Raw genomic sequence first — 18,275 nt, forward strand, 5'->3', positions numbered from 1 at the left:
TCTCACCTGACACCGAGCGGCGGGCTGGCATTCGGCACATGCGAGTGCGCGGGGGTGCCGGGCCACAAGGCTGGACTCTGCAGCTATGATGCTGCAGAGTCCTTCTGTAAGGAGACAGCTCCCGGCACACGCAGGATGGAAGGGCGGGCAGTCGGCAGCGGCACACTGCAGACTCGAGGCCAGCCTTTTCAGAGCTCCGCTCCTCACTGACACGCTGGCGCGCACGGTCCGACGTCATGTCGTTACCGTGCACTCGTGCACCAGATGGTTGATTCCGATTTGTGCACTGCTTACCCAGGGGAGGCGGAGCTTACACAGGGGAAGGTCCTCCCGGTCAGTCTGAGCGGTGTTACAGCCGCCCTGATTCCCGGCCATTAAATGCATTATTCTATAATTTATAGATAATGCGAAATTGCGGCAGAGGCAGTTTTGCCTATGTTGAAGGGGTCAGGGCGGAGCGCCCCTAGAAACGGCCCTGATCCCAGAGGGCGTTTTATCCCCACAAGTATTTTATATTCTTTGCATGTGATTGGAGGAGTGAAAGTGATCACTTCAGCTGTGTATTGCAGCACTACTGTTTGAAGCGCAGTTTTTCTATATTTTATTTTCTATAATAGTCTGCAGAACTGGTTGCTGAGATCATAGTGTTCCAGCTGGAGGGAAATGGAGAAGTTTGACTGAAGTATGGCAGGCAGATCACAGCTAGGCTCCAGCACAGCAGCCACAGGGCTCCAAATTGGTATTCTTCAGTAAGCCATCACAGTGTCCGGGTCTCCATTAAAACCCATAACACAGACCGTGACCCCTGATGGTGCAGAGGAGAAGTGATAAGTGGGGACTTGTAGCAGGACATAGGGAAGTGGGGATGGGCAGCAGGAGGACATAGGGAAGTGAGGAAATGTAGAAAGAGGACAAGGAAACAATTCAGCAGGAGGATATGGGGACGGTAGACACACTACAAAGGTAGATCTGGAGCCAGAAGAAAGGGCCGGCCGGTAATGCGCTGAGAATGACCACGCAGATGCTGCGTCCAGCTGTGGGATTCCCGGACACCACCTACCCGGCGTTGCTGATTTCCTGACCGTCCGGAGGAATCCCGGATGGGTGGCAATCATACTTAGGCTCTGCAGCAAATGTCTCTGGAAATTGTTCTAAAATATTGACTAAAGGCGGCCCTAAGGGTCAGAGGGGGCCCTCCACGGGTTCACCTACAGGCACCAGCTTCTACTTTATTGTCAGATTGTGTTTGGAGCGCTGACATGTAGTTAATATACTGGAGGCATATTTGCTTTAGTCGTCGCAAAATCCCAGAGACTCCCACAAGAATAAACCAGCCCCCCCCCTTCCCCATAAAGAGAGGACACACTCTCTGTAGGATGTTTCTGGAGGATGAATAGGAACGCAGAAAAATATACAGATATATTTTCATCCTGAAAAGTAATTATCCAACCTTAATAATAAACAAAAAACCTCTCGTCACTCACAAGTCCTCAGCGTTTTGTATTATTCAGTTATATTCTGTATAACTCTGCATTACAAAACAATGACAATTATTAACACAAGCTCAGTGACCCATAGCAACCAATCAGATCCTTGCTTTCATTAATATAACTAGGCTCCTCAAAGCGAATTGTGGTGTGGTTGCTATGGTTACCAGTTAAGTAAATATTGCACCTGTGTTGGTAAATAACTTGCATTCCCTGCTGTTTGCAGGAATAATCGTGTCTTTGATTAATCTCTGTTTTAAAGGGAAACTGAACGGCTCAAGAATTTTAATCTTTTACAGAGGGGTTGAAACAATTCTTAGATGCTCTTCTAAGCCATTCTGGTTAATCTGAAACAATATTTCTGAAGTTGTTTACTGCTTGCTTCCATATTTCTCGGGAAGATCCACCCTACATCCCCAATCATTACTTGAATCCATGACTTTAAACTGTGAATTGAATCCATAAAGTGTCCTTTATAGTATTAAGGTATCGTTTGTTTTGAAAGACATTTATTATTTTAGCAGTTCCGTTTTAAAATAATTGGGATTTTTTTATCCCTTTTATCATTTTTCAGTTTTGTTTACTTTAAAAGTAAATGCCCCCATTGTTACTTGACGTTGATTTGATTGTATTCAAATTTTAGTGCCCTACAGAGACCAAAGCGACATTCTCCGTTCACATAAAGATAGTGGGAGACTGGACAGGTATGTAACGCAGAAATGCTGAATTCTATTCTTGTCAGTAACTGTGCATGCAACCAGCTGTAGACTGTGGTGATAGAAGGGTTAATAAAATGGCATTCTGCAATGTAGAATCACATGCAATGTTTCAGTACAGCAGTACGGATTGCTATTAAACTTATTTTTGCCTCTTTTGTTCAGAAGTACAGCCTAAATGGTACAGAAAATGCAAACAGTACACAATTCCTCATTATACAAGAGGCACTTTGGAATGATAATTGCATAATACTTCAATAGTTGAAATGCAACTGTCATCTTGTGCTATGTTGTCCTCTAGCTTATTGCATTTTCACAGTATATTCTGTGTATGTACTCTAAATATAAAAAAAAGTACTCTTAAATCCATATTCAGTACATCCTTTAATAAAGTATCCGCACATTACTAGCTTCATAAATATATACATATACTGTAGATATACACATACATATGTCGCCCTCATACATTATACACACATAATACATATATACACAAACATATATTTATGTCACACGTACATTACACACACACTTACCTTGCAGCAGCTGTGTGTTGTAGGTTGGCCTTATGGTGACAGGACATGGCAGGCTAGCACCATTTCATTAGCCCCTCCCCCTAGCAGTAAAATGCCGCAAATCGCAAATCGCGGGTCAATCGGGAGGGAGCAGGGCCAATGACACAATTGTAATGGAATTGGGTCATATTGGCCCCGCCCCCACAAATTGCAGCATTTTGCTGTGAGGGGGTGGGGCTTAATAACATGGTGCCTGGTCGTCCGTCTGTCAGGGGGGTTTCTGGGCACTCAGAACCCCCCCCCCCTCCTGCGTGCACTACTGCTCATATCCTCTAATTGTCCCTGGAGACTTAACATGGGTACATGGGTATATTTGTGTGTTGTATTCATTGTGTGAATGGTGCTGGAGGAAGAGTAATAGAAAAGTGTCTGTTGATGGGGTGGTTGTGTACTATGGAATGAATGTCTACACATAAAAAAGATATACTGACTGGGTTGGGAAAATATGGCCTTGCCCGCTGAGTGAGCACATTAACTGGAACCTTGATTGCTGAAAGGGTTAAATGCATTGGGACGTTGCCGGTATATATATATATATATATATATATATATATATATATATATATTAGTCGCCGTGGTGCTACAAACTACAGTAAATCCAGCATCTAGCTAACTTTATATAAATGCTTTTTATCTGTATATTTGAATTGCAATCATTTTGTCAAAGCCAAGTACCCAGAAGTGCTAGATTACCTCAGATCCTAGATCACCTTGTGGTAGTTGCCCGGACTGCGGACTCATAAGTAGCCTGTCTACAGCCTCAAAATACAGCTTTATTAGATACTAACCACTAATGAGTTATACCTCTTTTCCACCAAAAACCCGGGTCCGACCTGGGTTTTTGAACATGGTTCCAACCCAGGTCAGACCCCATTAATACCCCTTTTACACCGGCGCTAAAACCCGGGTTTTTGAAGGGTTAACCCAGGCAGCTCCCTGGTGTAAAAGGGCAGAGGGTTGGATCGCCGGGTCGAGTGACCCAGCAATCCAACCCAGGTAACTAGCAGGGTTTAACACGGACGTAGCCCGTGAAACCCTGCTGTGAGAACAGCGCACTCTGGGTCACGATGACCTGGAGTGCGCTGCTAGCCGGCCGATTGGTCCGGCTTCAGTGGCGCTTGGAGATGACGTCATCTCCAAGCGACCACTTTCACTCCGCAAAAGCCGGGTCTATGCAGACCCGACTGCGGTGTGAGCGGCGCTGACTCGGGAATATCCCGAGTCGGCGCCGGCAAAATTCCGGGTCTGATCCGGATAGGAACTTTGTTCCAACTCCGGGTCAGACCCGGAATTTAGGTGGAAAAGGGGTATTACACTGCACCTTCGATCTAGGTTATTCTCAGGTCAGCCCCGTTCACACTGAACCTGGGTCTGCCTTGCTAAACTTGTGAGGTCATAAAAAGTGGGAGGTGACTGCTGCACAACCACCAATCAGCTCATTTTAAGCATGACCCAGGTTGGATAACTCGGGTTGCACCATTTACACTGCACCATTACACAGGTTCATCCTGGGTCCAACTCTGGTAGCTACCTGGGTGGGATTGCTGGGTCACTTTTCAGGGACCCTTTTACACTGAGCTGCAACCCGAGTAGACCCAGCAAAAACCCAGGTTTTTGCTCTGGTGTAAAAGGGGTATTACTGTAATGTGTCATTTGATAAGCTGGGTACACACTTTTTCGATTGCAGGCTGATCGGGTAAAACTGTCCCGATCAGCCGTGCAGTCTGTCCCCAGTGTGACTCCCTGTGAGCCCGTACACACTGTGCAGACACAGCACAGTGTGTACGGGCTTCTATGGGACCGGGAGGTCGAACCGATAAATATTAAACAGTACATAAGATGCGACCTCCAGATCCCAACTGTTGCAGGAGCGTTAAAAGCCGTTTAACGCCCCTGCATCAGGACCGCATACTCACCTATACAACCCAACGGCCGTTCTCTCGATATTGGATGAACGGCCCGATGATTGTATAGGTATGTACCCAGCTTTAGTCTGAGAGCATTTGTGGAAATTTTGGGGCAAGTGGGGATCTGAGGACATTCAGGGAATTTAAGAGCAACGGGAAGGTTTAAGCTGCATGTGCAGACATTTTGGGCCAAGTGTTGATGTGAGGGCATGTGGGGTGTTTATCAACAAGTGAAAGGTCTTAGGACCTCATTCAGAGTCGGTCGAAGCGGCTGCACGGTCGTACGCCACCGATGTTCGCTATACTGCGCATGCATAAAGTTCGCAGTGCGCATGCGCAAACTAGCCGCTACGATCAGAAATTTCTCTCTCCTTGAACACAGTCAGGTCGGTAGTTTGAGTGACAGATTGAGGCGTTTGTGGGTGGTAACAGGGGAAGGTGCTTGAAAACGGGGGAGTGGAGATCCGAACGCAGGCGTGCCTAATTATGCGAACAGCGTTTTATGGGAGTGCATACAGTTTATGGGAGTGCATAATTAACAAAGTAGCGTCATGGCACATGTGATATGGGAGGTTTTTACACTGACATGATCGTAGAGCTTAAGAGAGGGTATGGTCAACCTTAAGCTCTACGACCAGTTTCGATGGTTGCCGATGGCCTCGATTAATCCTTATATGCCCGGAGATGACGTGCAATGCGTACGAGAAGGGGGCGTATTTTTTTGTCTTCCGACCGCTTCCTCCCCTTGGTCGGCCTGCTACCGATCCGAACTTAGGGAAGCAACTTGCGAGGGAATCGTTTGCATATGCGGCCCCTTTTCCCGTACGACCGTGCGGCCGCTTCGACCGACTCTGAATGAGGTCCTTAGTGTCTTGTGTGGTCATTTTGGGGCAAGTGGTAATCTGAGGGAATGTGGGAGGTCTTAGTGGCATATGATGGCACCCAGGGCCGGCTCCAGGGGTCGGAGCACCCTGTGCCGGCCCCCTCCAGCGCGTCCTATCTTCGCGTGCGTCAAAGCTGCGCGCAACCGAAATTGGGGGTGTGGCCTAATTACCTTAGGCCATGCCCCCTGTGTGATGTTATTAGGAGGCGTGTCTGCCTCCAAATAACGTCAGGCTGGGGGGAGCCTCACTAACTGGGCTTCCCCCAGCGCTCTCCCGTCACTGAATGGATGCCGCGCGCATGCATGCAGCATCCATTCAGACTCCGAGGTCCGGCACCGCCGCACAGCTGCAGCAGTGGGGGGTCCCCAACCTCCCGATTTAACCACCCATGGGCCACTTTGGCCCACGGGTGGAACAACAGTAATGTCCTGCTGAAATCGGGAAGTTGGGGAGGGGTGCGTCCTCTATGGGTGGCTCCCCTGTGCGACCTCTCAGGTCGAACACCCCTAGAGCCGGCCCTGGTGACACCTCGGGCGAAGTGGAGATCTGAGGACGTGTAGGTAATTTAGAGCAAGTGGGGGGTTTGGGTGCCATGTGCCGTCCTTTTGTGGCAAGTGGGGGTCTGAAGGCATGTGGGGAAATTAGGAGCAAGTTGAAGGTGTAAGGGGCTTGTGGGGAATAATGCAAACCAGTGTTGTGGGGGTGCAGGAGTCATTTATCTTTTTTATTATGAAGTGAATTCCCTTTGGAGGTAGGAGGGTTGCACATATGTCCTTGGGAGGGTATTTGGTTGCCCGTTATTCATCAATATCTACCTAGGAGTTACCTGATATTTCCTATACCTTACAGTGTTTCTTCCATTTTACAATTTGTAACACATACAGTAGCAGATGGAAAGCTTCATACTTAACATGCTAACGGTGTTAATTAACCGATTACAGTTGGTGATCACCGGCAGCTGTTATCACTGAATTGTTTTGTGCTCTTTAAAGTGTTGCCAGGAATACTATAATTTGCTTTCAGTTTGCTGAGGATAAACCCAACACGGCAACATACAAAGGTTACCCTGTGACGCCAACTCTCCTATTTATTCAATTTGTTTGATCACACAGGATTTGCGTTGCTTTAATAATTTTTGGATAATTGAAAATTAAACTTCAGGCTGGTAGGTTCTCACGGGGAAGCTGTCAAACAGTAGCAGGTATTTATCCGTACGGGGCTGCTGTAGGTGTGTGCTACCAGTCTGTCTGCACACAGACTGACAATTTCCTTATTAAGTCACCGAGTATCGGACTACAGTATGTGCAGATCGCCAGGGAAGCGCAACCGGTCAGGAGTTTTATGTGCAGGAAATATCGAGCTATGTAAGACGGTAATTATTCAACTTTTAAGAGTTTAACCCACTTTGGGGTTCATGCTGAGTTGGACGCTTATGCGATCAAACTATGGGGTCTAAAATGGAGAAAGGTAAGTCCCGGCCAATCAGCTCCTAACTGTCATGTTACAGGCTGTATTTGAAAAATGACAGTAAAGAGCTAATTGGCTGGGACTTATCTGTGTCTATTTTATATCTCTCTCCAAGGCTTAGTGAATAGATTCCTATGTGCGCTAAAAGGCTGCATGTAAAAATAGCGTATGGACGCTCATATTCTAAGGTGCAGGTATCGCAAGATGCACCTGACTTTTTGCTTGTATCCTCTGCACCAGGTTTGGGTGTGGTACGAAAGGTCAACATTCGGAATGTCGACACCACAATGTCGTCAGGTTCTGAATGTCGACCTTCACAAATGTCGACATGGTTAAAATGTTGACCTGTGCATAATGGCAACATTTAACATGTCGACACCAGAAATGAACACACAAATGCACTGTGGACATTTTAAGCATGTCGACTTTTTTCTTGTCAACCTTCTATTCATGTCGACATTCTGAAAATTCTGACTGGATCCCCCAGGTGTATGTCAGGCGTACATAAACGCTTATGTCCAATGGTCACAGGAAGTTTTTTTTTTTTTCTTTAGTTAATATTAAAAAACATGTCCTGTATGATTTTTTTTCATTTACATAAATAAACCTTTGATGAGCTATAAGCTTCAGAGGTGTATTCCCAGTCAGCCAATCAGAAGCGGGTAGCTAGTGCTGGAATACGTCACCAAAATCGATATTCCCCAGCCGCCACTATTGATAATGTTACTCACGTCTCAGTTCACAATTACAGGAACACTCCCTAATTTGTACTTGCCCTATTTTAGACCACCCTTGTGGTAGGGTCTCAAGCCCCAGAGAGACTTCGGCTCTAAAAGAGCCGGAAGCTCTCTCACTGACATCACTGGTGATGTCAGTGAGGCCGCCCACAAGCGGCAGGCGTTCGCTTGGGAACGCCTTCGTTTGTGAAGCCACCCCCGGTGACGCCTACTAAAGGGGTCGAGCTGTCAATCAACATCGACAGCCGCCCCTTTTGTAGTGAGTCCCTGAGCAAGCGCCTTTTGCGCTCGCTTCGTGACTCGCGCACACCGTGTGTGCGCACTGGCCCACCATCGACCCGGTTGCGGGCGCACAGCGCTTGCGACTGGGTCTGAATCAGGCCCACTGTACGTAATTGACCTATACTATTTTATGGTAAAAAAAGGTTGTAATGTAGAGCACTGCATGTCAGTTATGCTTGGTATGACATCGCCAGCCCTGTCCCTGTGCATGAAGAGAGAGAGAGTGGATGGAGACAAAGTACCAACCAATCAGCTCCTTACTGACATTTTTTAAACACTGGGGTCTATTTAATAAGCAGTGTTAGGAGACAGAGTGAAAAGTGATAAGGTGCCAGCCAATCAGCTCCCAACTGTTATCTCACAGGCTGTGTTTGAAAAATGACAGTTGGGAGCTGATTGGCTGGCACCTTATCACTTTCTTATCACTTTTCACTCTGTCTCCTAACCCTGCTTAGTAAATAGACCCCTGTGACAGTCTGTAAACTGACAGGAGCTGACTGGTTAGTATTTTATCTCTCTCCTAGTTTTGATAAATTTCCCTTAATATTCAGATTACTACAGATAATATTTAGCTCAGTCATATGGTATATGTTGATCATACCTCCCAACATTTTATAAAGTAAAATTGAGACAAGCCCCATAAACGATCCGCACAGGCCATGGCAAACCTCCGCCCCGATCTGCACCAATCAGATTCACCACAATCTAAAGCGACCATCACACACCAATAGGCACCTCCCCCATCGGGGTCTAAGAATTAGTTCCCTCTCGCCTAAATACATTATTGGGAGGTATGGTTATTGGTTATGTCATCAAGGCTTTACCGTGTTTACAGTAATGGCTGTACCAGGAATAAGAGGACACAACAAATGCACATTTGGGGTTTTCCTAATTTGTTTGTTTTTGGAATTTATATCTATGTAGCTGTGGGTGGGCAGTTATAACAAGGCATTGTTCTGCAGAGCTTTTATAACTTAGTGAGCTGCAAATAAAAATGTATAAAGGGCAGTGGTGTAACTAGGGTATTTGGAGTCCAGGGCAAATTTGAAAAGGGAGCCCCCCCCACCCCGATGTGCGCGCGCGGCAAAAAAATGGGCGTGGTCACTTAAAAATGGGGCGTGTCAACATGACACACCCCTTTATTTTCAAACTGAACATTCCTATCCATATGCACCTTAACCCCAGTAGTACCCCTTATACAGTACCCCTCTCATGCAGGCCCATAGTAGTGCCCCTTATACAGTATCCCCAGTAGTGGTCCCTCTGTAACAGCCCCCAATTAGTTCCCCTTACTCAGTACCCCCAGTAGTGGCCCCCCAAATGCAGTGCCCTACGTAGTGTTCCCCCTTATGCAGTGCCCCCAGTAGCAGTCCCCACAATGCAGTGCGCCTAGTAGTGGTATCCCCTTATGCAGTGCCCTTTATATAGTGCCCCCAGTAGTAGTCCCCCCCCCTATGCAGTGCCCTTTTATATAGTGCCCCCAGCAGTAGTCCCCCCCATGCAGTTTTCCCAGTAGTGGTCTCCTTATGCAGGCACCCTGTAGTGATCCCCTCTATCTAGTGCCCCCTGTAGTGGTTCCCCGCAGTGCACCTAGCAGTAAGCCCCTTATATAGTGCCCCCAGCAGTAGTCCCCCCCCTCCCATGCAGTGCCCCCAGTAGTGGTCCCCCTGATGCAGGCTCCCAGTAGTGACCACCCCCCTATCCAGTGGTCCCTGTAGTGGCCCTTCCTATTATTGCCCCCAGTAGTGGTCCCCCGAGTGCAGTGCCTCTAGTAATAGGCCCCTTTTAGAATGCCCCCAGTGGTAGTTCCCCCCCCCCCCAAGTAGTAGTCCCCAGTAGAGTAGCCCCCCCAGTAGAGGTCCTCCCAATGGCGCCCCCAGTAGTAGCCACACCTCCCCCAGTAGTAGCCACCCCCCTCCCCCGTTGTGCAGATAGGTTAAAAAAGAAATAAATATATCTAAAAATATACTTACCTGATTCCACGCTGCTCCTGCTCCTGTCCGTGATGCCGCTCCCGCCCGCCAGTCCGCCCGGGCTGGCGCGCTCAGCATTATGGGACAGACGTCATGACGTCAGTCCCATTACCCACTGCAGGACCGTCCGGCTCTTGCAGTGGGTGCTGCAGCAGTCAATGAGTCTATCTGACTCTCATTGGCTGCTGTTTAACACACGCATCGCCGCCAGCGCTGGCGGCGATGCGTGTGTTATGCACAGCCTGAGCCCGCCTCCTAGCGCTATTGGGCAAGCGCTCAGGGGGAGGGAACGGGCTCAGGCGTCCAGCACAGGACCGGCGCTGGAAGCCTAGCGCCGGTCCTGTGCAAATGTGTAGCGCTGACCGCACTCATTGCGGTCGGCGCTACCCTAGCTAACTAGGGCGGGCGGGCCGGTACCGTGGCCGGCGGCACCCCCCCGCGCCGCCGGTCCAACGGCTCCCAGGGCACGAACCCCGCTCGCCCTGCCCTAGTTACGCCACTGATAAAGGGCCATAAGCAGTTCAATTCCTCCAAACTATAAGTTCAGCAATTAGACTGGTTTATAGGTCACTGTGTAGAGTTTCTGACTTACAAATAAACAATCTACTTGCACTACCGTTAATTACCGAGGAAGCTACTTTGTCAAAATCTTCGGCAGTGCATCAACAAACTTGTCCTTCTGGGCCAAAATATTTTAGTCTTTTAATCCTGGAGAGAATAATTAGGGAATGTATTCATTCAATTAAAACTGTTTCATGGTTATTTAATGATTCTTTCAGATAATGATTTCCAAAGTCATATAGGCAAGAGATAATGTTCATTTTAATTGAGCAATCAGGAACAGTTATACACAACTTAGATTAAATTCTATTCGTGTCAAACAGGGGCTGTTTAGTTATGACATTATTGGGCTAGTCACAGCCCTAGAATGGGAGTACAACGAGTTTTCTGCCACATCTCAATGTGTCTTCTGTCAATGGATTTTTATGCAATTACTAGTAATAGGCAGCACTGGTGCCACTGAGGGTATATAGACCACTGTCCATTGTTCCAGCTCTAGGCATCTGTATGCCCATTTCTTTTCAGCCTTTGGACCTTCCCTATAGACATGGGTGCAGGTGCATGGCTCCATAGAACCTATGTCCCTCTCATGAGACCAGGTGGTAGATTGTTGGGATGTCTTTATGATTGAAAAAAGGTTACCTATAAATTCATGCCCAGAATGTTGAATGGACTGCAGGACTGGTTTAGACCCAGTTCTTCTACAGTGGCATAGCTGGAGACCACTGGGCAAAATCTGAACCATGGCCCATCCAGGAAGCAGCTATTGGGGACCTTCTAGTTTTCTAGCACAGTACTACTAATTTACAAAGCACCAAAAAGTAAGAACCAATGTATATTGGGGTTAGGGGGGTCCCCTCCAAATGCCTTCTGCCATGGTGCAGTTGCTACCACTTCTACCCCAGTGGTCTTCTGTCTTCACGGTCCTTTCAAATGGCGGGTTTGGTATAAAAGATCTACACTAATAAGGGCAACAATCTCTAGTAGACCCAAATGGTAGACGGTCAATACGTAGACAGGGAAAAAAGGTTGACGCACAAAAGGTCGACATGGATGAAGGTCAACACAAAAATGGTCAACACATATATTTTTGTTTTCTAACCCTAATTTTCACCATAACCCTATCCCTCCCCTTGGTACCTAACCCTCCCTCCTGGTGCCTAACCCTAACCATCGGGATTAGTGCCTAACCCTAACCGTGGGGGTAATTTCCTAACCATCCCACTTCATGCTTTTGCAGTCAGTCACCTTACCAATGGAGCCACCTGCTACTACTCTAACCGTCCCTCTTAGTGCCTAACCCTAACTGTTGGGGTACGTGCCTAACCCTAACTGTCCCACCTAGTGCCTCACACTCCAGTAAGTGCCTAATCCTAACAAAAAATAATAAAATAATGTATTGACGATTTTCATTTAGACCCTTCAAACCTGTCTTCCTTCACCCATGTCGGCCTTTTGTGTGTCAACCCTTTGTACCTCTTGACCTTTTGTCCCTGTCTACCTATTGACTGTCTACCATTTGGGGTCTATCTAGACATTGTCAACCTTTTTATATCTACTGTCTGGAGCCCCCAAATAGAAGGCAGCCTATATGGAGTAGTAATTTCCTTCCTGGACTCTAGTTAGAATTATTCCCTTTGAGTGGGCTAAAAGGTAAACATATAGGGAATGCCATGTTTCACCCTAATGTGGTTACTTTAGACTGCAGTCGGTGGAATTACTATTTCTCATGCTAGGTTTCTCCAGCAGAGCCTGATGAAGGGGTCCGTATACTATTAAACACAGGGTGTATGCGTGTTCAGGAAATCACCATTCATATCGCATATGTTCAGGAGGTACTGAATATTATACAACTGGCAGGTTTGATCTTGGCATCTAATGATCTGATTTGGGGTGAATAGAAGACTTTGGCTTCTGGGGAATGTGGGGAAGACGCTAAAGATAATCGCATGCAGCTCTTCAGGCTGCACAGATGGCAGTGTAGCACAATGTACTGTACATGAAGTAAAGGTTTTAGCAGTAAGTTACATGGACACTTAGGCACGGACATCTGGTGGTCATTTTAAAAACGTTCCCCTCAATACCACCTCGGGATGGCTGGATAACTAACAAGATTCTTAATTAAGCTGTGCTGCCTCCGCCAACATGGAATGTAGTCTTAATTTTATTTCCCGTCTAAAAACTGTGTGGCGCCCCCAAGTCCTGGAGCCCTAGGCAGCAGCCTTATCCGGCTAATGGTTGATCAGGCACTGTTCTTCTGTCTTGTTTCCATGTCTATAATATAGATGCATTGTGGACCATTGTCATCTGTAGAAGATAACAGTATAGCTGCACGAGACTATAAAGTGTAATGGTTACTTCTTTGGATAAGAACCGATAACTGGGTACATGTATCAAGGATATGTTGTATGTGTGCATGTGTATATGTATGTGTATATGTCCTCAGATAAGGAAGTCCCTAGATGTATTAGAGCAGGGGTGGGGAACCTTTTTTCTGTCGAGGGCCATTTTGATATATAGAACATTATTTGCGGGGCCAGTACAGGCCACGCCCCCTCCGAGTGACGTCACATAGGGATGAGGTCACAAACGCCAGTGATCACAGCAATGCCCGGAACATCTTGAGGATGCTCTGAGGAGCTGTTAGGGCAGCGGTGTAACCGTCTGAAGCGTTCCAAGGGCGCTCCAGGTGGCACTGCTGCATAGATTCTGGCTGCAGACTGCCATTCTAGGCACCCTGCTAGCCAGATGATGCTGGCAGAAAAAAAAGCTCAGAGGGCCAGATCAAATGATTCCAGGGACCTTATACGGCCCCCAGGCCTGAGGTTCCCCATCCCTGTATTAGAGGGATGAAGCGAGTGGGTATTTTATCCAATTTATCAATCTCCAAGTTTGATACATCTCCCCCATAGTGTTTTTAATGATCCTCTTGGTGCCCACATGCAGAACATTGGCCACTAACACAAAGGAGAAGCAGGCCAGCAACTTTTTCTGTGCAAAGCTGCCAATTGCTGCTTCTCCATACGGGTAGCGAGTGTGGCGCTTGACTGTGATATCATAGAGAATACCGTCAACCTATTAAAATAAGATAGGTGGGGGTGTCGCTTCCAAAGAAGGGGGTGCTGCCATCAAAAGGGGGGGCCGCATTGCCTAAAATGCCATCAAAACCAGCACTGGCCCTGACTCCCTCCCACTTTCATGATCTCATACTTCGTAAAGGCATATGTGGGCTAGGGTTGGCCACCGATAGGCTATTATCGATGGTCACATTGGTGGTTTACATCGATGACTTGAACCCATCAATGGTGTGTCCTAGGGCAGAGGCTCTAACACAGTGGGAGCTGGGGCTCGGCAGGCCAATCAGAGAAGGGGGTGGGGCTTCAGAGTCTACACCATCCTCCTGCACTGGAGGTGAAAAAAAAACCCCACAGTGCCTGTCTCTCACTGGATCTCCGCCGTCAATGGCAAAACCATCGACCATTGGTGACAAACCATCAATGGTTAATGAGGATCCAGTGTTGTTAGCGATGTTTTTGTTTGAGTCACGCTAATAAAGTTAATGACTTTGTACGTGGGCAAACGCTGATTGTTTTTCGTGTCTCCTGCTGCACTCAGCGGTTTCGTGACCAAAAACAATTACTGCCGAGTTACGAGGAGAGTCATAATTTCATCTGCAGAAATTTGTGTGAATCTTGTAGAAACAGCAGCAGTCATGAATATTTTAGCTGCCAGTAGATTAAAACAAATGTTTTACCGCAGTGCTCTGCCCTCTGGTCGCTCTTTCTGTTTACCAGAGCAAAAAGATTTTAATTGATGCTGGTTAGTTTCCATCATACCTCTGGGCAATGTCTCGGTTATGTTACACTTTTAGTATGGTATTAGGAAGACTATTAATGCGAATTGCTTTATGTGAACTGTTTGATCACACAAATAGAAATTGTCTCCTCTTCAGAAAATGGACATTTAGATTCGTAGTTAATCCTTTATACCATTTTATGCCTTTTTATGTGGATGAGTGTGGATTAAATGTTGTATACAGTATATAGTATGAAGCCACGGGTTTGCTAGCAGCCTTAAGACAATCTGTGCCTCGAGTTACATTTACAAAACTTTAAGGCACCTGAGAGCCCAATTATTGGAAACTGAGCCCCCGGCGACACCTCGTTTAGTAATTATAAACGCTCTAGGTCAGATCACCTCACACGCTCATGCAACACAATCACACAACGCCTTAACTAAAATAAAGACAGACACATTGCGTTGGGTGAAATGGGTCAGCTTTTTATTCAAACTACGGTAAACTATTTAAGTGAATCTATTTATTAAATTCTTAAATCTAATAATGTGAGAGAGAAAAATGGTGGCGGGGGCTTGGATGGCCTATTATGCAACACAACATATCACACATAATGCAAGAAAAATAATAAATTAGCGGGCCTGAACAGCCCGCCCAATGGAACCTCGGGACCATCTGCCCCTCCGTTCCCTACAACTCGCAGGGTGTTGGCCTTCTGCCTGACCCTGCGGGGATTGCAACTTGGGGGGCCCCCGTGCCAGTGAGGGGGACCGTACCATCTGGACCGGTGGTACTGACAACGCCCTAAAGTCCGCCCCAGGTGCACGGGCAACCCCCCAGGGATGAACTAAAACTATCAATAACTCGACAAAACTAAAAGGCCAGACAAGACCGGCCGCCATACTTAAGCCGACATCAACTAGAAACCTAATCAAGTGAGGGAGGGTGGGTGGGCAATCTCCAGAAGAAAAGAGGGAGAATGGAGTCTAACTTACCCATAAATCTCCAGCTCAAACTCCACCCCCCCCATAACTTGTGCTTATTGGCTAACTCATAACTTGTGCTAATTGGCTAAATCACCAGCTCTAACAAAACCCTTCTCCTTGAGAACTGCTAAACCCATTCTGCATTGCAAAGCGTGCCTGGTGATAGACCAGAGGTTTATGTCACTCCTGTCATACAAGGATGACCTCCGTGGTCTTAAACGCTCTAGGTCAGATCACCTCACACGCTCATGCAACACAATCACACAACGCCTTAACTAAAATAAAGACAGACACATTGCGTTGGGTGAAATGGGTCAGCTTTTTATTCAAACTACGGTAAACTATTTAAGTGAACCTATTTATTAAACTCTTAAATCTAATAATGTGAGAGAGAAAAATGGTGGCGGGGGCTTGGATGGCCTATTATGCAACACAACATATCACACATAATGCAAGAAAAATAATAAATTAGCGGGCCTGAACAGCCCGCCCAATGGAACCTCGGGACCATCTGCCCCTCTGTTCCCTACAACTCGCAGGGTGTTGGCCTTCTGCCTGACCCTGCGGGGATTGCAACTTGGGGGGCCCCCGTGCCAGTGAGGGGGACCGTACCACCTGGACCGGTGGTACTGACGACGCCCTAAAGTCCGCCCCAGGCGCACGGGCAACCCCCCAGGGATGAACTAAAACTATCAATAACTCGACAAAACTAAAAGGCCATACAAGACCGGCCCAACAGGACAAAGTCCACCACCGCCACCATAACTACCCTCCAGCTACTGAACTACACATCTAGACTCCTCAGACACCTAAACAAGTTTCTTGAAAAAATTTCTAAACCTCCTCTAGATAAATGGACCCCGTCTGGTCAAAATAGCTCCCTTTGTGACACCGGGATATTATCATGCCTGGCTACTGCCCCTTGGATAAAACAAATTATGTCAACTTTTTGACATCTAGGGGATATGTCAGAAATAAAACTAGGCCTATTTATTGAATATCCTATTACCTAGCATGATGGGAGATTGGGCAGAAAAAATGGGGGGAATCCCAACTTGGCCTGAGGCAAAAACACAAAACTTCCACTGGGCGGCAGAAGCCTAGGTTAAAACCAGTGATAAAACAAAAATTCCTCAAGACCCCCACCTAGGGCGAGTAGCTAGTCCCCAAGTTGGGATGAGCGAAAGCTCGAAGCCGGGCGTAACATAAGATAACAACGCCCACCCATGAACCAACGCAGCGCCTGCAGGCCAGCCATGCCCCCATCATATCATAGATCCTTTCGGGCCAATGAATGATTGGACGGGCCGTAATCCTGAGGCGTTGACGCAGCAAGCAGGTGCAACTTTTCATTACCCCTGACCGAACCAAAAATTTAATTAAATGGGGAAAGGCACTAGGAACAGCCCTCCCATGAAGCCGCCGAAACCTGCCGGCGACCCAGAAGAGGACCACCCCCAGTGACCCCCCCCCTTTTGCGGCCACAAAAATGTTGGGGTTTTGCCACGTTGCACCCTGCCCGCTGCGTCTTGCTTACCAGACGTCTGGAAAAGTGGAGAAGTGGCCCGTCATTTGACGTAGCTCACGCCGCCACCTCTACCGTCCCCTTCTGGTAAGGAAAAAACGCACGCTGGCCCCCAAAAACAGATGTACGAGTAAGGTCAAAATTTAGATCTTACCTCGCGGCCTCTCCCTCAATAGGAAACGGCTCCACCTTTCCCATGACGAGAGGTAAACCCTGAAGGTCCCAGTGGCCAAGGACCGGGATGCCAGGGCCTCCATGCTGTCCGAACCACCTGCCAGACATAATCGGGACATGCATCACCGACCATGTTTGCCCAAGGGGCAAGTCTCCTAAACCTGGTCTGCCTTAATGTCAGCTTACCCACTGACAGGGCCAACAGTATTTCATCCCGCAATCGCTGGACCTTTTCAACCGGCAAACTACAAAAACCTGCAACCGTATCGATTTCGATTCCCAAAAAGGAAAGTCTTGAGGTGGGTCCCTCTGTTTTGTTTTCCGCAATGGGAACCTCAAACTCGGAAAACAGCTTGAGCGTGTTTTCGAGCAATTGCGCGCACCTAACGGACCTCTCGTGGTCCCACTAATAAGAAGTCATCTAGGTAATGAGCAATGTCCGGCTCATGAGTCTCCCTAAACAGGCACCAGTGTAGGAAGGTACTAAATTTCTCGAAATAGGCGCACAAAATAGAGCACCCCATGGGCAGACATTTATCAAAATAAAATCCGTCGTTGATCTTGAACCCCATTAAATGATAAACCTCTGGGTGCAGGGGAAGCAGTCGAAATGCGTATTCGATGTCGACTTTACACGTCAGCGCCCCTCCCCCAAAAGAACGAAACAAGTCAAGCGCGTCATCAAAAGGTTGATAGACCACGTGACAAAGTTCCTTGGGGATAGCATCGTTAACCGACAGACCACTCGGGTACGAGAGGTGCTGAATAAAATGAAAGCTACCTTGGGTTTTCTTGGGGACCACTCCAACCGGTGATAAAACCAGACCCGGAATTGGAACTTCCGAGAAAGGGCCAAGTATTCTACCCAATTCTATTTCTTTATTTACCTTCCCTTGTAAAATCAACGGCATATCACGAGCTGAACGAAGGTTCCGTCCGGAACCTCCCTGCACCCTAGCTGCTAACGGAAGCCTAAACCCTACCGTAAAACCTTTGCGCAAGAACGTGGCTACGTCTTGAAGCGGGTACGCCTCAAGCCATGGTGCCATGGCCCCTGCCTTGACAGGCGTGGGGGCCCTGCTTAGAATGGTTGACTTACTTGATGGAGGGGGCACTAGGGCCATGGCTGGCACTGTCCCCTTTTCCCCCTGACGTGCCTCTGGGACCTTTTGAGCAACCGTAACGGATGCATGTGTGTCGAAAAC

At 47.5% G+C, this 18,275-nt stretch overlaps 1 protein-coding gene across 2 annotated transcripts in view; it reads left to right on the top strand.

Moving 5' to 3' along the window:
- The window catches only part of NOX4 (NADPH oxidase 4), a 278,377-nt gene that overhangs the window by 158,629 nt on the left and 101,473 nt on the right, over nucleotides 1-18,275 (top strand). For both annotated transcript variants that reach the window (XM_088449030.1, XM_088449031.1), the window contains one exon: nucleotides 2,131-2,191. In XM_088449030.1, coding sequence (XP_088305156.1) covers nucleotides 2,131-2,191 — 61 coding nt within the window. The remainder of the gene's footprint in view (nucleotides 1-2,130; nucleotides 2,192-18,275) is intronic.

The sequence above is a fragment of the Taudactylus pleione genome, unplaced genomic scaffold, assembly GCF_031769625.1.
Source record: "Taudactylus pleione unplaced genomic scaffold, aTauple2 ptg000478l, whole genome shotgun sequence".
Lineage (NCBI taxonomy): Eukaryota > Metazoa > Chordata > Amphibia > Anura > Myobatrachidae > Taudactylus > Taudactylus pleione.